The sequence below is a fragment of the Rhipicephalus sanguineus genome, chromosome 3 (assembly GCF_013339695.2).
Source record: "Rhipicephalus sanguineus isolate Rsan-2018 chromosome 3, BIME_Rsan_1.4, whole genome shotgun sequence".
Taxonomy (NCBI): domain Eukaryota; kingdom Metazoa; phylum Arthropoda; class Arachnida; order Ixodida; family Ixodidae; genus Rhipicephalus; species Rhipicephalus sanguineus.
Genome location: NC_051178.1, coordinates 123,182,199 through 123,199,313, shown reverse-complemented (window position 1 = coordinate 123,199,313; position 17,115 = coordinate 123,182,199). Strand labels below are relative to the sequence as shown.

Here is a 17,115-nt window from a genome sequence, read left to right as displayed (position 1 = left end):
AAAAGGGAAAAAAATAAGGGCAGGGTAGCCCAGGTCTCTGTGCCATCGCGATGGCGGGGCTGAATTCTCCCGTCTTTCCTTCTTTATTGCCTTTTGTATTCGGTTCCCCACACCGCTCATGGAGGGCGCTGGTGCGGCGCGCGCGCTGTCGTCAACGCCGCCGCCGGCGGGGCTTCAAGCGGCGGCGGCAAGTGAACCCGCGTTCGCGCTCGCCCGCGAGTCGCAGTGTCGAGCGCGCGCTGAACCGGCCGCGCTGCTGTCGTTCGTCCTCTTCCTCCTCTTACTGGGGAGTTCTTTCTCCCCTCATCGCTCGCTTTAGGACGCGAAGCAGGAGTCTCCTGTGCGGGAACGTTTCTGGACCGTGGTTCGGACGACGCGCGAATCGGCCGTATCCTCGCCTTCATATTACGAATCCAATCGCGAGTTCGTGGACATGTCCTGACTGTCTCGTCTCCCTTTGGTTCCTTGCACACAGGATAAACTGCTTCCGCGTGCGGCCCGGGCAACGACTCGCCCGAAGGGCTAGCACTTTCGGATAGGAAGTCTCAGAGGACCCCAGCAGTTGTCTGAGGAAGCTGAGTTTAGAAACCCGAATTTCAAGGAACTACCCTTTAATTTTTATACGGAAGGAAATAACGGTATCATTCGTCCGGAGTATCATCTCGTCAGGTCAGCAGTGAATGCTTACCATCTGGTCGGGGACATTTTGAGCTCGCCTTGAACGCAATTCCAGAGCTGAAGTCATTCCCGATGTGTTCATCTGTTTGCCAACCCGCTGTTTTAGTGGTCACTGGGACACACTGGATTTATTTTGCTGCTGCTGTTTGTGCCGTTACTGTTTTTGCATCGTCCTCCGCTGACTCAGCCGTTACTTTTGTGCGCCGTGACGGCAGTGCGGTGGTTGCCCCCGAATTTGTGTCGCCGTGGTGAGTGGACTGAAGTCTCTTTCGCGGTCGGCTTTAGCCGTTGACGTGCGACGAGACAACGACGGTGGCGGCATGTGCAGTGCCGGTGATAGATGTGTGTGGGTGACCCGGCGGCCACGCCATCGGAGTGCTGCATTGTTTGGAGTAGTACTGCTGCTCGGATGTTGGTCCCAACAGGTCGGCGCCCGGTACCAGGCAGTCACAGGTTAGTGATTAAGGTGCACGCTAGTCAGCCAAGTAGATATCGCCACAGCGCTTTCATATTTACGCGCCATTGTTTTTCTGGATGCAATATAGTTGCCAGCTATGGAATTGTCTGAACGTGTCACTCCAGTGGTTTACAGTTATTCGGAGCATTTTAACTAAGCATGAATGTAGTGTTAATGTAGATGATCGAAGCAGTGTTTCAGCAAAAGCGAATTCACTGTTATTTCCCGTGGTTCATTGTTATTGTGTGCTTTACTGCTGTAAACCGCTGATACCCAATCAGCTGAGGAGGTTTGCCGATACGCAGAAAACAATACTAATAGAGAGAAAGAACGTGAATGAATATACCATAAAACGAAAAGCTTGAATTGAGCGAGTTTACGGAAATAAAGTTATTGCCATGTGATTTTTTTTTCTGCTACCTGTCTGATACGATGAAGTTCTGTGGGATATTACGCAAAGTCTTGTTCCTTTGTAGCGGGTGTATTGCAAAGAACGCCATGCATGATGGTTGTATTAGACGAGAAATAAACGGAAGGGCAGAACATTGAGTCTTGGATTTGACAATGGCCTGTGCAACTTGTGGTGGGTAGGGCTACAGGTTGGATGTTTCATCATAAACAACTTATTGGTGGCGTGGTGACACGAGTGGTCGTTGTTTGTTCTAGAATAGCGTGACGCAGCCTAATGGAATTCTTTCTCGGTATCACGCGAGAGTGTCTAAGTTTATCGCTGGGTTTGGGGCTCATAATTTCCGTTCTCGAGAATTGTGTTTTTGGGCTGAGGACCCATACCTGAAAAGCGCACGGGCGCTTTTCAGGCACGGCAGCTTCGACACCAGAGATTCAAATACACATACGAACTCGGCCCACGAGTGATGGCTGCTGAAGAGATAGTTTTCGGAGGTGTCAAGCCATGTAACAAACGAAACAGGATGTTGTAACTTCTTTTAGCACGGTGCGTTAAGTTCACTAATTGATCACAAACATTCATACGTGAGAAGGACCTCCGCGCTTTTATTTACCTGACATCTACGCCACAGGAAAGCTGTTAAAAATAAGAAAAGAAACAAATATTGAGGAGAAGAAATTCAGTGGGGTCTGCCCCTTTCTTTTTGTCATTACTTAGTCGTCTCGTTAACCCAATTGTTCCGCTGCTTCCCTTCGCTTAACTGACGCTTGCTCTATCTTTTCACTCACGCACATAAAAAGAAAGCTCAGACAAGCTGCTTTGATTGCTTCATGTCCAAGTTTTTTCCTCGCCATCTACTTCGATAGGAAGTTCTAAGTCGCTGATTTTCAAAATTATTTCAGTATCACTGCTTTGCCCATACGATAAGCGAATTTTTCCAAAACGTGGTTTCCCCCAGAGGAAAACCCGTGATCTTACACGAAAATCAGAAAAATCAGACTAGATTTATTTTGGAGTGTACACTGACAACGTTCGTTGAACGCATACGGTGACGGTTTTGGTTGCTTTATACTTAGCCACGAAAGTGACGAAAGAAAGCTTGCCTTTTAAGTTCGTAGCCCTTTAGGGGCTCTGCTTGTCGTCCACCCATGCATCTCAGGTGGCGTGATCACGCTCGCAGTAAAGCGCTCAATACAGGCCATAACAAGGCTGGCATTGATCAAAACTGAGTTAAAATGAATGAACAAGGTCCAAAATATTATAATTAACAGAAATCGCCAAGAAGTAATAGCCAATAATTAATTTAAAATCACTAAAAACGTTTCGGAACAGTTCGGCTGATTCCGGCGCCGCACCCGGCCACGGTGGTCTTGTGGTATAATAGTGCTCGACTGCTGACCCGCAGGTCGCGGGATCGAATCCCGGCCGCGGCGGCCGCATTTTCGGTGGAGGCGAAAATGCTTGAGGCCCGTGTACTTAAATTTAGGTGCACGTTAAAGAACCCCAGGTGGTCGAAATTTCCGGAGCCCTCTACTACGGCGTCTCTCATAATCATATCGTAGTTTTGGGACGTTAAACCCTAACAATTAATAATATTATTATCTCCGGCGCCGCGCAAGAGAGGGCGCCACCACCTCGCAGAGCACACGATTTCTCCTCTTAGCGGGTCTCTTCGAAGCTGCTGTGAAGGGGAAACAACCTGACGGAACTCGCTGCAGACTACACGTATTTGAACTGCCGTAACAAGCAGGAAGTCGATAAAGTGCAGTAAAAAGTAACGCACATGTCGAACACCAAGTTTGCGAATTTCCCTAACAAGATTCTACTCGTGTCGGGGAAATCCTACATGCTTACCCAAAACATTGGCGTCATCGACGCTTTGGTAAACGGAGCAGTGGGAACTCTACGAATGGGAATCGCTGGGTGCCCGTGCTACGCACTTGCTCAGGGTTCACAGCAGCGGAAGTGCCATACGTTTTATTCTTTGGCCGCGAATATTCATACGAGTGACGTATGGAGCCATGGTAGGAGAAGCCGAGAAAGAAGAAGTGGCGCGTGCAATGGAATAAAAGTATGGCGCCTGAGGCACAGCACGTCTACCACGTCTATCGTCACATACATATATGCAGGTTTATATGTCTGATCCAGTTGATTTTAAGCCGACATATTTCACCTCTGGTGCAAACGCTAACGAAACTTTAAACAAGATGAATACTAGTCATTCATTACAAGCGATCCGAGGCTGCATAATAGTTCATCTGTTTACATCTTCCCCACTTTTTTATTCCTGTAGACTCAAATTATTCATTTAAGCGATGCTTTACTTAAACCGAGAGAAAACAAATTTTAGAGCCCCATGCAGACAAGCAGCTTTAAAGCCCACGTTTGGGTTTATAGCTGCACTGTACCATTTTTTGGCAGTCAGCACGCATTAGTTTCAATAGCTTTTTTTGTATATTTCTCTACCCGAACGTTCACCTGATGGGTTAAATAAATGTGTTTAGAGCCAAAATATATGTAAATATAAACAGAATTGCATTTACAAAAACTTTCAGATCATAATTGATCGCCGCATGAGAAGCGCACTTCGGTCATGTGTCGGCTGAAGTAATCATATACTGGCGACATCCTAATTTGACTTGCCATAGTGTTGTAATAACAATTGTAATAGCTTTCTGCAATGTCTTGTAGCAAGTCCTCAAAGTGCCTCAATTTATCTACTAGGGTGGCGATGCCGGCTTGTTAGTTCATCATACACGAAAGAGATAGCGTGGTATATTAGTGGTATATTAGTCGGCAGGTGAAAGAAATTGTTGTTAGTAGCGCGAGTGTGTGTACGTTTGTTCTTTCTTTTGTCCGTGTCTTTTTTGCGCTATCTCTTTCAAGTTTCAATTTATCTGGAGTACAAAGTTCGGTTATACGTCTGACAAGAAATGAACGTGTGCAAATTGACATTTAAAAAAATTATGTCTTCGTTATTTGCTCTCCAAGTCGACCAGCTACCGGTTTGTGCGCCACAGAGCTTGTTGAAAGCTTAGCGCCCCTACTAAGCGAACGAAAAGCGGGAAAGAAGAGCATACCTTTCTCAAAGTCAAGCTCAGGCGCAGCGCGAACTTTTCTCTTTAGTGCGCTCGCAATCCGGGGAACCATTGCCGCCACGAAATTCTCTTCAAAAGAGAATGGGAAATTATAGAGTACGCAGTGGGTTCGTAAGCTGACAAATGATAGGAGAACGTCAAATGCCGAGATTTCGAGATTTTTTATTATTTAATTTTTGTGTTAAGTCAATATTTACTTGCTGGTTATTGCTGGCAATACTTGTGTAGGCCTGTCCTATCTACGAGGCGGAACAAGCACTCCTGTGCACATGGCAAGCACAGCTGAATAAATTTACCGCCGAATGAACTGTTTGACAAATTACTCCGGCCATTTACGGATGAACTTAACAATTATAAATGCATAAGCTGCCGGGAACTTCGAACCGAGGTTGCGTACAGGACGTTAATGCATCCCTGAAGCACACCAATCCATTATTCTCATTCTTCTCTTTCCAGGGTCTACTTTTTTAATGACGTGTCATTTTCCCATTGGGAACGTCCTTTAAGTGCGCGTAGAATGTACACTGGTATGCCTGAGGCTCTCTACGAGCAATGTTAGGTGGTTTGGTGAATATTTCAAAAGTAGGTACCCATGGTACACAAGTTGAAATAAATGACCAATAATATCGTCCGCCAGGGGCATTATTTGAACGCAAGGGGCATTAGTGTAGTATCTGGATGTTTTTAGTTTCAGGAAAAAGTGAGTAAACGCAAAATGCAATCGTCAACTGACTTCGTATAATTAAAGATTTTCGCCTCCATTCGCGCACTGATATTAATGCAGATGACAGATATAAAGTTAAAAACAACCTCGCTGATTTTCCACAACAGGGTTTAATAAGTATATCGGTGAAAGTCTTTTTTTAATGAGCCTGAGTTTGAGTAGAGCCCACAGCCTTCGTGACTAATTTCAGATTTATATATGCAGATATTTGCATTTGTTTTTTATCCGCTACTAGCTATCACATTAATCTTGGTAGAAGCACTAACCAGCTAAGGAATCATCGTGAGAGAAAGTTTTGCGGCTTAGAAATAAAAAAAAAGTCTAGAGATCATAAGGAAAGAAAGAAATGCACTAAAAGATAGAGTGGAAACGGCGACTGTTGTCTTAACGAGCGAACTTGATGAGGACGGAAGAACGCTCATGAACATTAGGCCGCTATTCGCCGTCCTTATCACAGTTTCTATGCCTTCCCTGATCAGCCTTTGGCTCTCTCTCTCTCTCTCTCGCATTCTTGGTTCTCCAGGCCGGGACCGAGCCATGGCTTCGGCTGCGGTTTAATTGCAAATTATGCAACCCACGATTGGCTCCGACTCCCTTTTATCACGCACTCAGTGCCGCCGATGGCGTGCGCAGATGTCATTTACGACTGCCGAATGGCAAATGATGCTTGTTTGAGAAAAGAAGTAAAAAATTACACTCATTGCATCTTTCTTTGTATATCTCTCTATTTATTCTTTCAACGCCTAGTGGCTTAATTTACTCGTATGGGAGGCTGGAATGGTAAAGATAGGTGGGGCGTTTCGAGCGTGCGTATTCTTGCGGAACACGCACGGAACAAGAATACCCACTATCCGAGCTTCTTTCCGGAGCGGACGTTGTGATGAAGAGAAATAAAACGAAAGGGAAGAAACAATCGAGAGGTACATGAAATAAGTTCACTGACATAAACGCAGTAAACGAGGGAGGAAGAAGGGCAGTCGCTAAGAAGGGAGGAACTGTTTCTGCCACCATGACTAAGACATTAAATGCGACGACAGGAATCTGGCGACATTAGTGACAGATGTCACGCGATCAGCGGATGCTCGTTTCTGTACGAGCAAAAAAAAAAAACGGAAGAAAGAGACGGAAGTAATCTCGTCGTCATGAGCGGATTGATTCGCCGGAATCTCTCGGAGGTATGGCCATAAACTCCGATCAGTGTCGCAAGGATTTCTCCCTGAATGGCGAAGAGAAACGTCCACAGTTAATGAAGTTTGCTTGCATCAATTGCGCGCACGTCTCCAAATTCCAAAGCCTCGTTCCGCGTCTAGTCTTTTCAAACGGAGTAGTGCTGTCTTATCAACTTTTACGGTGATGTCGCAACGCCGAAATACGCTTCCTACTTTGCCTATCCAAATAAACGCTTCAACTTGAGATTGTCCGAAGCGCTGGCGCTGGAAGCGCTTCGGACAATCTTTTAGCACGTTCGTCGGAACAAGAGAAGATGGAAAGCAATTACAGCGTGCGACAAATCTTTGTAACTCTGCTCTTACTTGACGGAATCTAAACATTTTTGCGGCGGTCGATTCGCGATGCAATAAACTTCTTTAGTGAAGCAATTGGATGGTTAATTGGAAAAATGTTGCGGGGCCCCTTCAAATTACCTCTGGGAGGGACATGTTAACGTAATAGATTTTCCCATGTAACTCATTTGGCGTTTCACCTGTGCTGGTGCGAGTTCCGAAGCATACTTGAAAAACCAGCGCGAAAACGACGGAGACACGCAGGAGAGAGAAGGACACAGGACAAGCGCGGTTGCGAAACTTCCAAGGAACGCGTTACAGTTGCTAATGGGTCTTACGTCATGACTAACATAGGAAAGGCGAAGAATTTTAAACTGCTTTGCTACCAAGCTTAGATGTGCTGGCTGCTCGGTGCATTTAACTGTTTGTTATCTCTTCTTTTGCACAAAAAAAATATTGCAGCAGATCTGCCGTAATTTGTTGGAATCTACCAACAGCGAAGCTTCGGTTCGCATAATATCTGTTATTGTTGCTCGGTTGGACGATCCTTTTCCTTTACTTTCTATTAATCTGTCAGGTTTTATTTGGGCCTCGCATTGGCTAAGAGTGTATTGTACATAGCCAAAAAAAAAAAAAGCGCACATTCCTGACGCTGTTTTTTTATGACATTGTTTTACCAACAAGTTCAAGTTTTCAATGTATTCATGTTTTCAATTAACTCTGTTGTAATTATCAGCTCAACCAGCCCGTCGTTTTCGTAGTTGGAACGAGCACCATTCGGCAAGAGATTGACTCAATCATTACGAGAATAAAAAAAAACAGAATTTCTGTTTTCTTAAGGACCTTATCCTCGTCCGCAGTGAAACATCTCTGTGCTTTCATTAAGAAAACTGGGAGGACGGGTGTCCGTTGTAATTTTCTATGCAGGTCATGGATTCATGAAATAAAAACACTGCAAATATTTAGATTCTCGCTATATAACATTATCACGGAAACTTGCACGGAACAGCCTAGAAAATAAGACTATATTCTGACAGTAACGGACTATTTATAGCGCGTCAACAGAACGCCAATTTGAAGACAAATAATAAAAGCGAACGAAAACGCAATGTCTCTGTCCTCTTGTCGACCACGACAATGGGATCATAATGCATGGTGGAAACGAATGGAACCGTTCGTGCAAATACGCCTAATGAGAATTCCAACTTGCGGTCGCTGTAGAAAATAAAGCATCTAGCGACTGCGGGGCAAATGAAATTGTTCGCGGCGAGTAAGAACAATCATAAAGAAATTCAAACGTGGTTATGAGGCTGAGCTCCTGTAAAAGAAAGGTTCGACGCGATGGAAGGAAGTTCGTTACGTTGTGCAATGCATGGCGCAGTGAAAAGAAAAAAAAGGGATGCATGCTGGTTTGTCAAAGAAAACTGGTATTTGTATTATGACGAGCTTGATACGATACGTTCAACAGGACTGAGTCAAAAGAATGGAAGGAGGGAACAATACAAGAGGTTAGAAAGCGAAAAAAAGAACCAGGAACTTGACCTGTGAATGGCGTCGCCAGAACTGAATAAGACCTGCGGAAAGATAATAAAACATTTGTGAGTCGCTGGACAGCCCTTTGTTACGCAGGATCAATATGCAACAAAAAGAGACAGCTGCAGTAACATTCTTGACTTCAAAGGTGCTCTAGCACTACCACTGAAACTAGGCAATATGAACAGCAAATTACCATGAAAATTATTGTCAGAAACTGCCTTTTTACTGCAAAAAAAGCAGGTTTGAGTTCCTTTAAAACATTTGCGAGACTGAAAAGTGAACACATTTTTTGAACAGCTTTTTGACGAAATGGATTGAATGGCAGAGAATGCGTCGGTATGCCGCTTAGAATACCATCACTATACTCGTTGCAGAGCTAGCTGGTTTATAATTTTATGGGATAAAAGACTTGCAATTAGGCAACTTAGTTTCTAATGACGCTCTCTGCTGTCCCGCCGCTGCTCACTTCGTTTAGCGTCATTGCGCTAAACGCCTAAAGTACAACAAAAAAAACTTCGTAGTTGCAGTTGTGACAGAAATATGTTGAAGCAAAGAGCTTTGTGATGGAAAAATTCACCCGAAGACCTCGTTTACGGGTGCTTTGTAGTAGCAACTTTCACCGTACTACGTGAATTGCGCAACTTCCGCAGGACACGCCGGATAGCAAACATACGCATACTGTTGCATTGCCTGATCCACGCAGAACGCTAAATAGAATTGTACAATGGAAATGATAGTGTCGCCATTTTGCCCTGTGCGCAACGTACATACATGAAGCATGGCCGACTTAGTCTATTCTCGCTGGATTTTTTTGTCTACAAAGAAGAGCCTTAATGTCAGAACTTAACAATCATGAATCAGAGTCGCCTCTCATTGAAGTAAAATCTTGGAGGACGCTTGAGCTTCGCCTTCTATAGCAGAACGCGATTGCGTAATCGGGCCCCGTACGCATCGCCTTCCCAATCGCTAGCCTGCCTTCGCTTCCTGTATACTTCAACCGTGCCGCAAGGCAAGGAACGTTTGTGCGCGTAACATTGGACGTTTAATACTATCCTGGAATGCAAATAAAGTTACGAAGTTACCACTACGCCATAATTCTTCCATTTGTGAATTGACGAAGTACGCACTACGCGTCCGTATAAGGTGCCACGCGCACCTGCGCACTTTTTTGATGCTGTTGCGGATGATAATGATTAATTATGCCCGAGCGCTTTGTAAAAGGTGGTCTTCTAAGCCACCCACTCGTTGCGCAACTCACATGGTGAGACGCTTGGTGCGATTCCACGCTTCTGTCACGCATTGCTACATATGTTAAAGCGACTCCTCCGACTATATGATTCCTTTATAGGGTTTCTTGCTTCAACAGTTTCAAGCCCTAGCGTGGCTCTGTGGTAGAGCACCTGCTTGCCACGCCTAAGGCCTGGTTTCGGTTCTAGATAGAACCCATTATTTTTATTTTTTGGACCCATGGCAATTTTTCGCTCGCAGACAACGCCCATTTTTTTCGCTCAAAACCAACGACGGCAACGCCGACACTGGAATTTCCGCTAAATGAGCTCTAACGCTATTGCGTTAAAACGCTATTGAAAAAAAAAAGAAAATACATGCCCATTCGCGCTCGGAAAGACAGTCTAGATGCACTGCTCTGACCGTTCGTTCAAGTTTATCGCGTGGTTATCATACTGAACGGCGTTTACCCCTAAAGAAGCACGGTGCGTCTTTAACGAGAAGGTTAGGCGTCATTTAGAACAATACTGTCTTCTTGAACGACCATGTAAATATAAGCTATAACAGTTTTTCAGCTGTATCGGCACTATAATAGGGCATAGGTTGTTGCTAATCGAACCTTTGACAGCGTATATTTAGATCACCCGCTGCAAGTTCCATCAGGCTTGAATTTGTGGCTCAGCGATGTATAAGCAGACAAGTGATATTTCCATGTGAGGCACCATTAAAAATAATACGGCTTGTTGCAGTTGAGACAATTCTATGTAACGCATTGTTAAACTGGGTTCTGGCGACGGACATGCAGGTTGATGTGTACAAGATGTCAAAACCAGTCCCTTTTAAACTTTGCAACGCGCTTAGGGAAGCTCTTTCTTCAAAGAGGGCATGAAGAGAGAAGTACAATGTGCTTCGCTGTTATTCGTTGACTGAACCGAGGCGCATGTTTTTCTAGTCTCTACATTTGGACATACGAGTCATTGAAGACACATATAGTGAATAAAATCGGCTTTATGGATCCTCGTATTGATGTCATGGGCTTTTCTGTTGAATCGTGGGCTTCAATAATAATGTATAAATTATGCCATGAATTAATTTTGTTTTCTTTCTCACGCGCTGGCTCTCTCGCTGCAGTAAGGAATCCCTAGTCTCCGCGAAGCGCTTTATTCCTGTATTTTGCGTGTTCTTTGCCTTTTGTGACTTATGCATCTCTAATACGTCCAATCTGTACAGTTTCTACTATCACCGCATTTTCTTGGAAAACTACGTTGGCGTGGTGTTAGACAAAGCACTAAAGTTTTCATTAGGTAACCACCCTCTTTTCCTATAGGTCATATCCAGTTTCCACAAGACTTCCTATGTTTCTCTTTCGTTTCCATTTGACGCTCAGCGACACTACACTGTACGAAGAAGCTGGATTTCATACCTCAGCTACAAATCCGGTATATTTAGAACGAGACAGAACGCTATGTAAAGCTAGCCTTATCTCAATACCAGTTTCTCTTCTAACGGTTCCTTCTCTTCTGTTAAGTACCACCGCGAGGTCATGTCCTGTAAGATAGGCTACTGTGCAGTCTTGCTTGAATAACGCACATGTCATGGCTATACCAAACTCCTTGGTGTAACTAGCGCCGTCAAAAGTCGTTCTTCTTGCGTAGTCAAGCTAACCTATTACAACGTCGTCTAATACGTATGGAACGTGACACACTTTATGACTTGACAGCAAATATTTTCAGAGGCGCGAGAAAAGAAAATAGATTAAAACAGAGGGGAAAAATGCAACTGCAGTCCTAAAGGAGCTAGAGCTGGAGCCGCAGTAAACGTCAGCTCTTAGCTCTTAGCACGCCATGGTTTGTTTGTTTTGCTCAACGTTGAAGCAAGCTCCTTTAAGCTTCCTGCGCACGCAAAAGCACTCATTTCCGAAAAAGGCGTTCTCGGAAGCGAAAGCAAAGTTTGAAAAGCCAAGGCAAGGAGAAACACCAGCAACCGAACGAAGGAGACGACGCGCTACGAGCGAGCGAGCGAGCGAGAAACCATGTTTGCCTTGTACGCGTTAAAAACAAAGAAGGAAAACGAAACCGTCTTGAGAAATAACGCGATAATTACTAGGCTTCCCGAGCGAGATTTCGTGCCAGCTCTTGCTTCTCTTCCTCTCTTCCTTTTATTTTTACTACAACTTTCTTCTAAAGGCTTACGGATCTTGGCACATTTTATGTTTTAGCCGCATTTCGGTTTCGCAAACTTTTCGATAGTTGGTGGCGCGACAGCCGAAGTAAGCATACTCTAGGCGGCGCGGTGCGTAACCCTAAAACCGACGTCGTCTGCGAGCAGGAACAAACGGAGCAACGGAAGACAAAAAGGCGGGAAGGGAAGGCAAAAGTGAAACTGGGAAAAAAATGGGGATTTGGGGAAACAGGAGAAGCACTCTAAAGAGGGCTTGCCGCCACCGCCCTCCCATAGAGAGCCCTTCCACGTTCGGGAACAAATGCGCTTTCGAAAATAGGCTCCGAGATTCGAGCGCCTGCGGCAGGCCAGTGATTTCTGTTTCATGCCGTGTTTCATTGCGACCTTCCTGTCCTGGTTTCTTTGTCCTCAATTGGCACACTTTTATTTTATTTTTCGCCACAGGGCCTTATATATTCGGCATTCCCTTCCCCTAACGCCTACATTTCCTTCTCTCAGCTATTACGCATTTGCTTCTGGTTTCGTGTCTCCCATTATTTTTTCCGTCCTTTTCGCAGACGTCGCCTGTCCAAAGGCAAGGTATAAAACTCGACAGGGTAAAAAAAAAAGCGAAAAGGTGTACCACGAAAGCTTTCCAGACTTCACTATCACAAGCCTGGCCAATGTAGAAAGAGAAGCAGCTGCAAGAAAAAAAAAAGAATAAAGAGAAGCGCGGAATGGCGGACATTTACGTCTACTAGGGCCCCGGCTGGCGCTGCTGCTCATAGCGGCGCGTTTGGAGCTGGCGGCAATTTCCCGGTCAGCCCGTCTTTTAGTGATTCGCCACCGGGGCACGACGCCTAGCTGGCCTTTCACGGATCGGCTGTCGCTGATGCAGGCGCGAACACGCGAACCCCCGCGCCATTCCCTACAACCACGAAGAAAGAAACAAAGAGTAAGAGTGCTACAGTAACTGGCACATATAAAGTATGCGTGTATGTGAGTATGTGTGTGTGTTTAGAACAGCGAGCGAAAAACAGAAAATCAAGACGCAGAGAGCGATAATCAATGACGTCGTATAAGGGCACACCACTGTACCGCTTCACTTTTGTACGGACATTTCTGTTTCAAACCTTTCGAGGAGACCTCGTAACTCTCTCGTTCGCCGTGAACATTCGGCGGTTAAGAGACGTAGCAGCCGACGGAGCGTTCGCTGTTTACGTATATGTATAGATTCAGGAAGTGCTGTACGAGATTTGTCAGTGCTTTCATAGCTTTATTTCATACTCTTCTATACATACTCTTCTATATATTGGCGCTGGGCGGTGAAATTTCAGCCCCTTCTTCAAATGGATGGTTGAACGATAACATACACAGCGTGACCCGTTGGCAATTCATCAGCGATAACCATTTGCTGGTCGCGAACTTTGACTCTGCTGGCAAACATTGCTTTGAATTTTGAAACTATGCCTCCGGAAATGTTTACTTCCTCGCTTCGCAGCATCAATTGGTCAGCTTGTTTACGTTTGTCTATATATCACGTGTGCGGTGGGGTATATCTGCCAAGCTTGTTTTAGTACTGATCTTCGTATGTGTTTCGTATGAACCGGCCTATGTGGGCTGGCTTTCATGCTTTGCTAGCTAGTTCCCTCATTCACACTGTGATCTGCCACGATCACATTCGGCGTCTACAAAGAACAAAGAAAATTGGGGCAGCTGCTTACTAGTGGTGCGAAGAATGCGGAAGCGGCGGAGCTAGTGGCGTTGCCCTCCTCCTCACCCTCACTTCCCTTTCCCACCCCTCGCTATACTATACCATACATGGCTATGCTTTTTGTCTCTCTCTCGTCTATCTCTTTTTGTGTATGTTTATTTGTATCTCTTTCTCTCTCTGTGTATTGCTTTCGCTGTCATTGTATCCTTTTCTCACTTTCTTTCCTTTCCTTTCTTTCTATTTCTCTCTCTTTCTTTCGCTCTACCTCTTTCACTCGCTCCCTGTACGTGTTCTCTCGCCTTCTGCCAGGTCTTTCGCTCTTCCCATTCTTTCTCTCCCTTTTTTTTCTTTGTCTATTTCTTTTTCTGTCTTTCTATCTTTTCTCTCGTTTTCCTTTTCTTTCTCCCTATTTCTCTTTATCTCTTTCTCTCTCTCTCTGTACTCGTTCTCTCGCCTTCTATCGTTTTATCTTTTTATTCTTTTTCTTTCTCTTTATTTTTTTCTTTGTCTTTCTATCTCTTTCGTTCTCCGTCTATACTTGTCCTCTCACCCATCAAAGTTATTGCATTCTCCGCCGGAGAAATCAGCGTACGTGTTCTAGGAGTGAAGCAGAAGATGAAGAGGACGCAGAGAGTGCGTGCCGCTTCATAATTATGATAGTTTTCGGATTCAGCAGACAGACTGGGCCCGGCTTAAGTAACTGCGCTTTTAAAAAAGGAAAAGAGAAAAAAAAATCCCGCCAGCTCCACTTCGCGAACACTGTCGAAACAGCGAAGCTTATGCCAGTCCTTCGTCAGGTTGTATCGTTCTTTTGTTTTTCAAGTCTTCCGTTCGTTGGCGTTAAGCTTCCGAGTCTCTTGCACGAACATCGTGGTTAGCTGGACGACGACATGCCCGTTCTCGCGTCAGCTCTCGCTGACGCTCACGTCGGGTGGCTTTTTCATCGGGAGAATGAGAAACGTTCGCCATCTTGAAAGCGCGATCTCCTGAACACTGCCACTGACTCGTCATTTTACACTCCACTGCGGCTCACCGTCGCCCCATCTTGGCGCGTTTCTCGAAGGTTCACCCCTCGACATGCTCCACCCTCGCCCTCGTCTCTCGCAGCACACGCAGCCCTCCACTTCCTACCGAGCCTCACTCTCGCCACACTGCGAGGCCACGTGATCACCGCTACCACAACCCTGGGCATGAAAGCCTCGACTAAGAACAACTTCTCTGTTAAAAAACAGCGTCGCTTTGTTTCTTGACGACACCGGCCTGTGCTGAAGATCAGCTGGAAACTTCTTACACTGGGTTGACACTGCGAACACAGTTGCGTGTGCGGCCAAGCGTTGAACACATTCGCGTGGACGTAACATGGCATGGTCAAACTGAACCGAACATAGGCGCATTTGGACAGTTCGCGTTTATATGTATTATATACGTGCAAGAAGTTTCGAAACGCTTCGAACGCTGCAGTGCGTGTGCGTACGGCACTCCGTTCGGGTTTTAACACTCTACATTAACAAGTGTGTAGCGGAGAAGCCACTTCAGTGGTTTGTTTGTTACAGCTTGTACAAAATTATTTGCGCGTGTGTGCGCGCTAGTCTTTGCTGGACCGAAATCGTTGTGCAGTACTCGACTATAGTTATAATTAAAAGCTCGAGTGTTGATGGCAAGCGAAGCTTGAAGCATAACACAATGCGTAGCTTATCTAGAATTTATTGCATTTTTGTCTCTTTTTGATGCCTACTGCAAGCGTAATTTCGAGCCTATTTCTGCGACGTTTCATTAGGTTACTATACGAACAGTAAGGAATGAAATTACCTCTACAATGAATGCTAATAACATGCTGTAAAAAGAGAAAAAATGTGGCCAGTTTGCACTAGGGATGCAAGGCTGGACTAACAGCGGCGCTTGTAGCCGACCTAGATTATTATATGGTCTTAATTAGCACGTTCCTAATTAGCGAGACCTTAATTAGCACGACCTTAATTAGCAATGCCTTTTCTCTTTCTCTCTGTTCTTACCTCTTTCTCTCTCTCTACCTTTCTCTCTCTTTCGCTGTCTTTGTTTCTCTCCTTTATCTTCCATTTATCTGCTCTCCGGTTCTTTTTCGCTTTCTTCAGAAGGCACACGCATTGAAGAAACGCCTACATTCAACATTCATTGCGTCAGGCTCAGTGGGTGTGCTGACCACAGGCCTTTTATTATCGGCCAAATTACTTGGCAATGCAGAAAAATGTAATATAACTATCCTCATTTCTCGAATGTACGTCGCAAAGATCAAAGTATCTTTATTTATAGTCAATCTTAAAATGAAGAACAGGACGAAGAGAGCTCACACCGGCTGAGTTACTGCGTTGCACGCGCTAGGCGTGCCTTAGTTTTCTGGTCACGCGAACTTGCTAAACGAAAAGCCTAAACAGCTCTGCTGTTTAAGCCTCGAATCTCCCGTAAGGCTCGAATGACGGAGGGGCCTCAAACACGAGGAAGCAGAATTCACTAGCTGAAATAGATTTAGCGCTGAAAACAAAATAAATGAAACGGAGAGTAAACGCTCTGGAGCGTGGCGCTCCCCATTAGCAGAGGACACTACATGTCGGCTGAGAGAGTAGCTAGTGCATGCATCGATTGCTCTTGTCTCGTGAAATCTCGTACCGGCGTCGATCAAGGGAGCAGATGAAAGCCATATAGATGAAAACACTTAAATGAAGGTGAAAATGAGAGCAAAAATAAAATGCTAGTAAAAAAAAAATGTAATCTGGGCGGAGAAGAGAGTCGTCGTTTTGGTCATTTTTCATGATACGCTTCGCGAAGCGTAAAGGACACTAATGAAAATATTCTGACTATAGAGGAATGAGAGCCGCGGCACCTGCGGTTGTCCCCTAAAAGCGTGGCCGGCTGGCGATTTAGCGCTTGCAACCTTTTTTCTCTTCTTTTTCTTTTTCTAACGAGCCATGTGCAACGAGGACACCGCACTCTGTCATTATTATGGCGCTGTGCTCGGCGCAGTCTAAATGCCCGCGGAAAGGTCGCGATTTTTACTGCACGATACTTGTCGATGCGGAAATGGTGTCCTTACGTGACACTATAGGTGTGCACCTGTAACCATAACCATAAAGCTGCGCAATATTGGCGGCATGCAAAAAGATGCATAAAATGACAAAAAGAAAAGATCTAGAGGGAAAGCGAGGGAAGCGAGAGTAATAGACGGTGGCATTTCTGAGGATGTTCAACGCTGCTTTGAAGAGCACATGATGAATTCCTGCTAAGTTGCGTGATCTACACCTAATCTAGGTGACATCTGGGTATCAATCAATCAATCAATCAATCAATCAATCAATCAATCAATCAATCAATCAATCAATCAATCAATCAATCAATCAATCAATCAATCAATCAATCAATCAATCAATCAATCGTTTTTATTTCAAGTTCTTATTACATGAAAATACACAACACTGTTTAGACCCATAGCCACTGGTTAGTAGGGGGTCTAAATAAATATGCATTTAAAGGAACAGATTGTGTTAACAAAGTAGATATTTTATAAGTACACTTCAATCATAAGAAGAAAAAAAAATGGAGCAAAATATAAAACGGGAACATATTTGTGATAGGTAGA

The 17,115-nt window shown here is 44.8% G+C and overlaps 1 protein-coding gene across 2 annotated transcripts in view; it reads left to right on the top strand.

Annotated features, from left to right (window-relative positions):
• The first annotated feature begins 705 nt into the window (after nt 1–705).
• LOC119387059 (hemicentin-1) overlaps nt 706–17,115 on the top strand; it is a 286,000-nt gene continuing 269,590 nt past the window's right edge. Inside the window, exon 1 of one of the 2 annotated variants that reach the window (XM_037654360.2) lies at nt 706–1,131. In XM_037654360.2, the coding sequence (XP_037510288.1) occupies nt 999–1,131 (133 nt within the window). In that variant the 5' untranslated portion in view covers nt 706–998. The remainder of the gene's footprint in view (nt 1,132–17,115) is intronic. The other variant, XM_037654359.2, reaches the window with a different exon arrangement.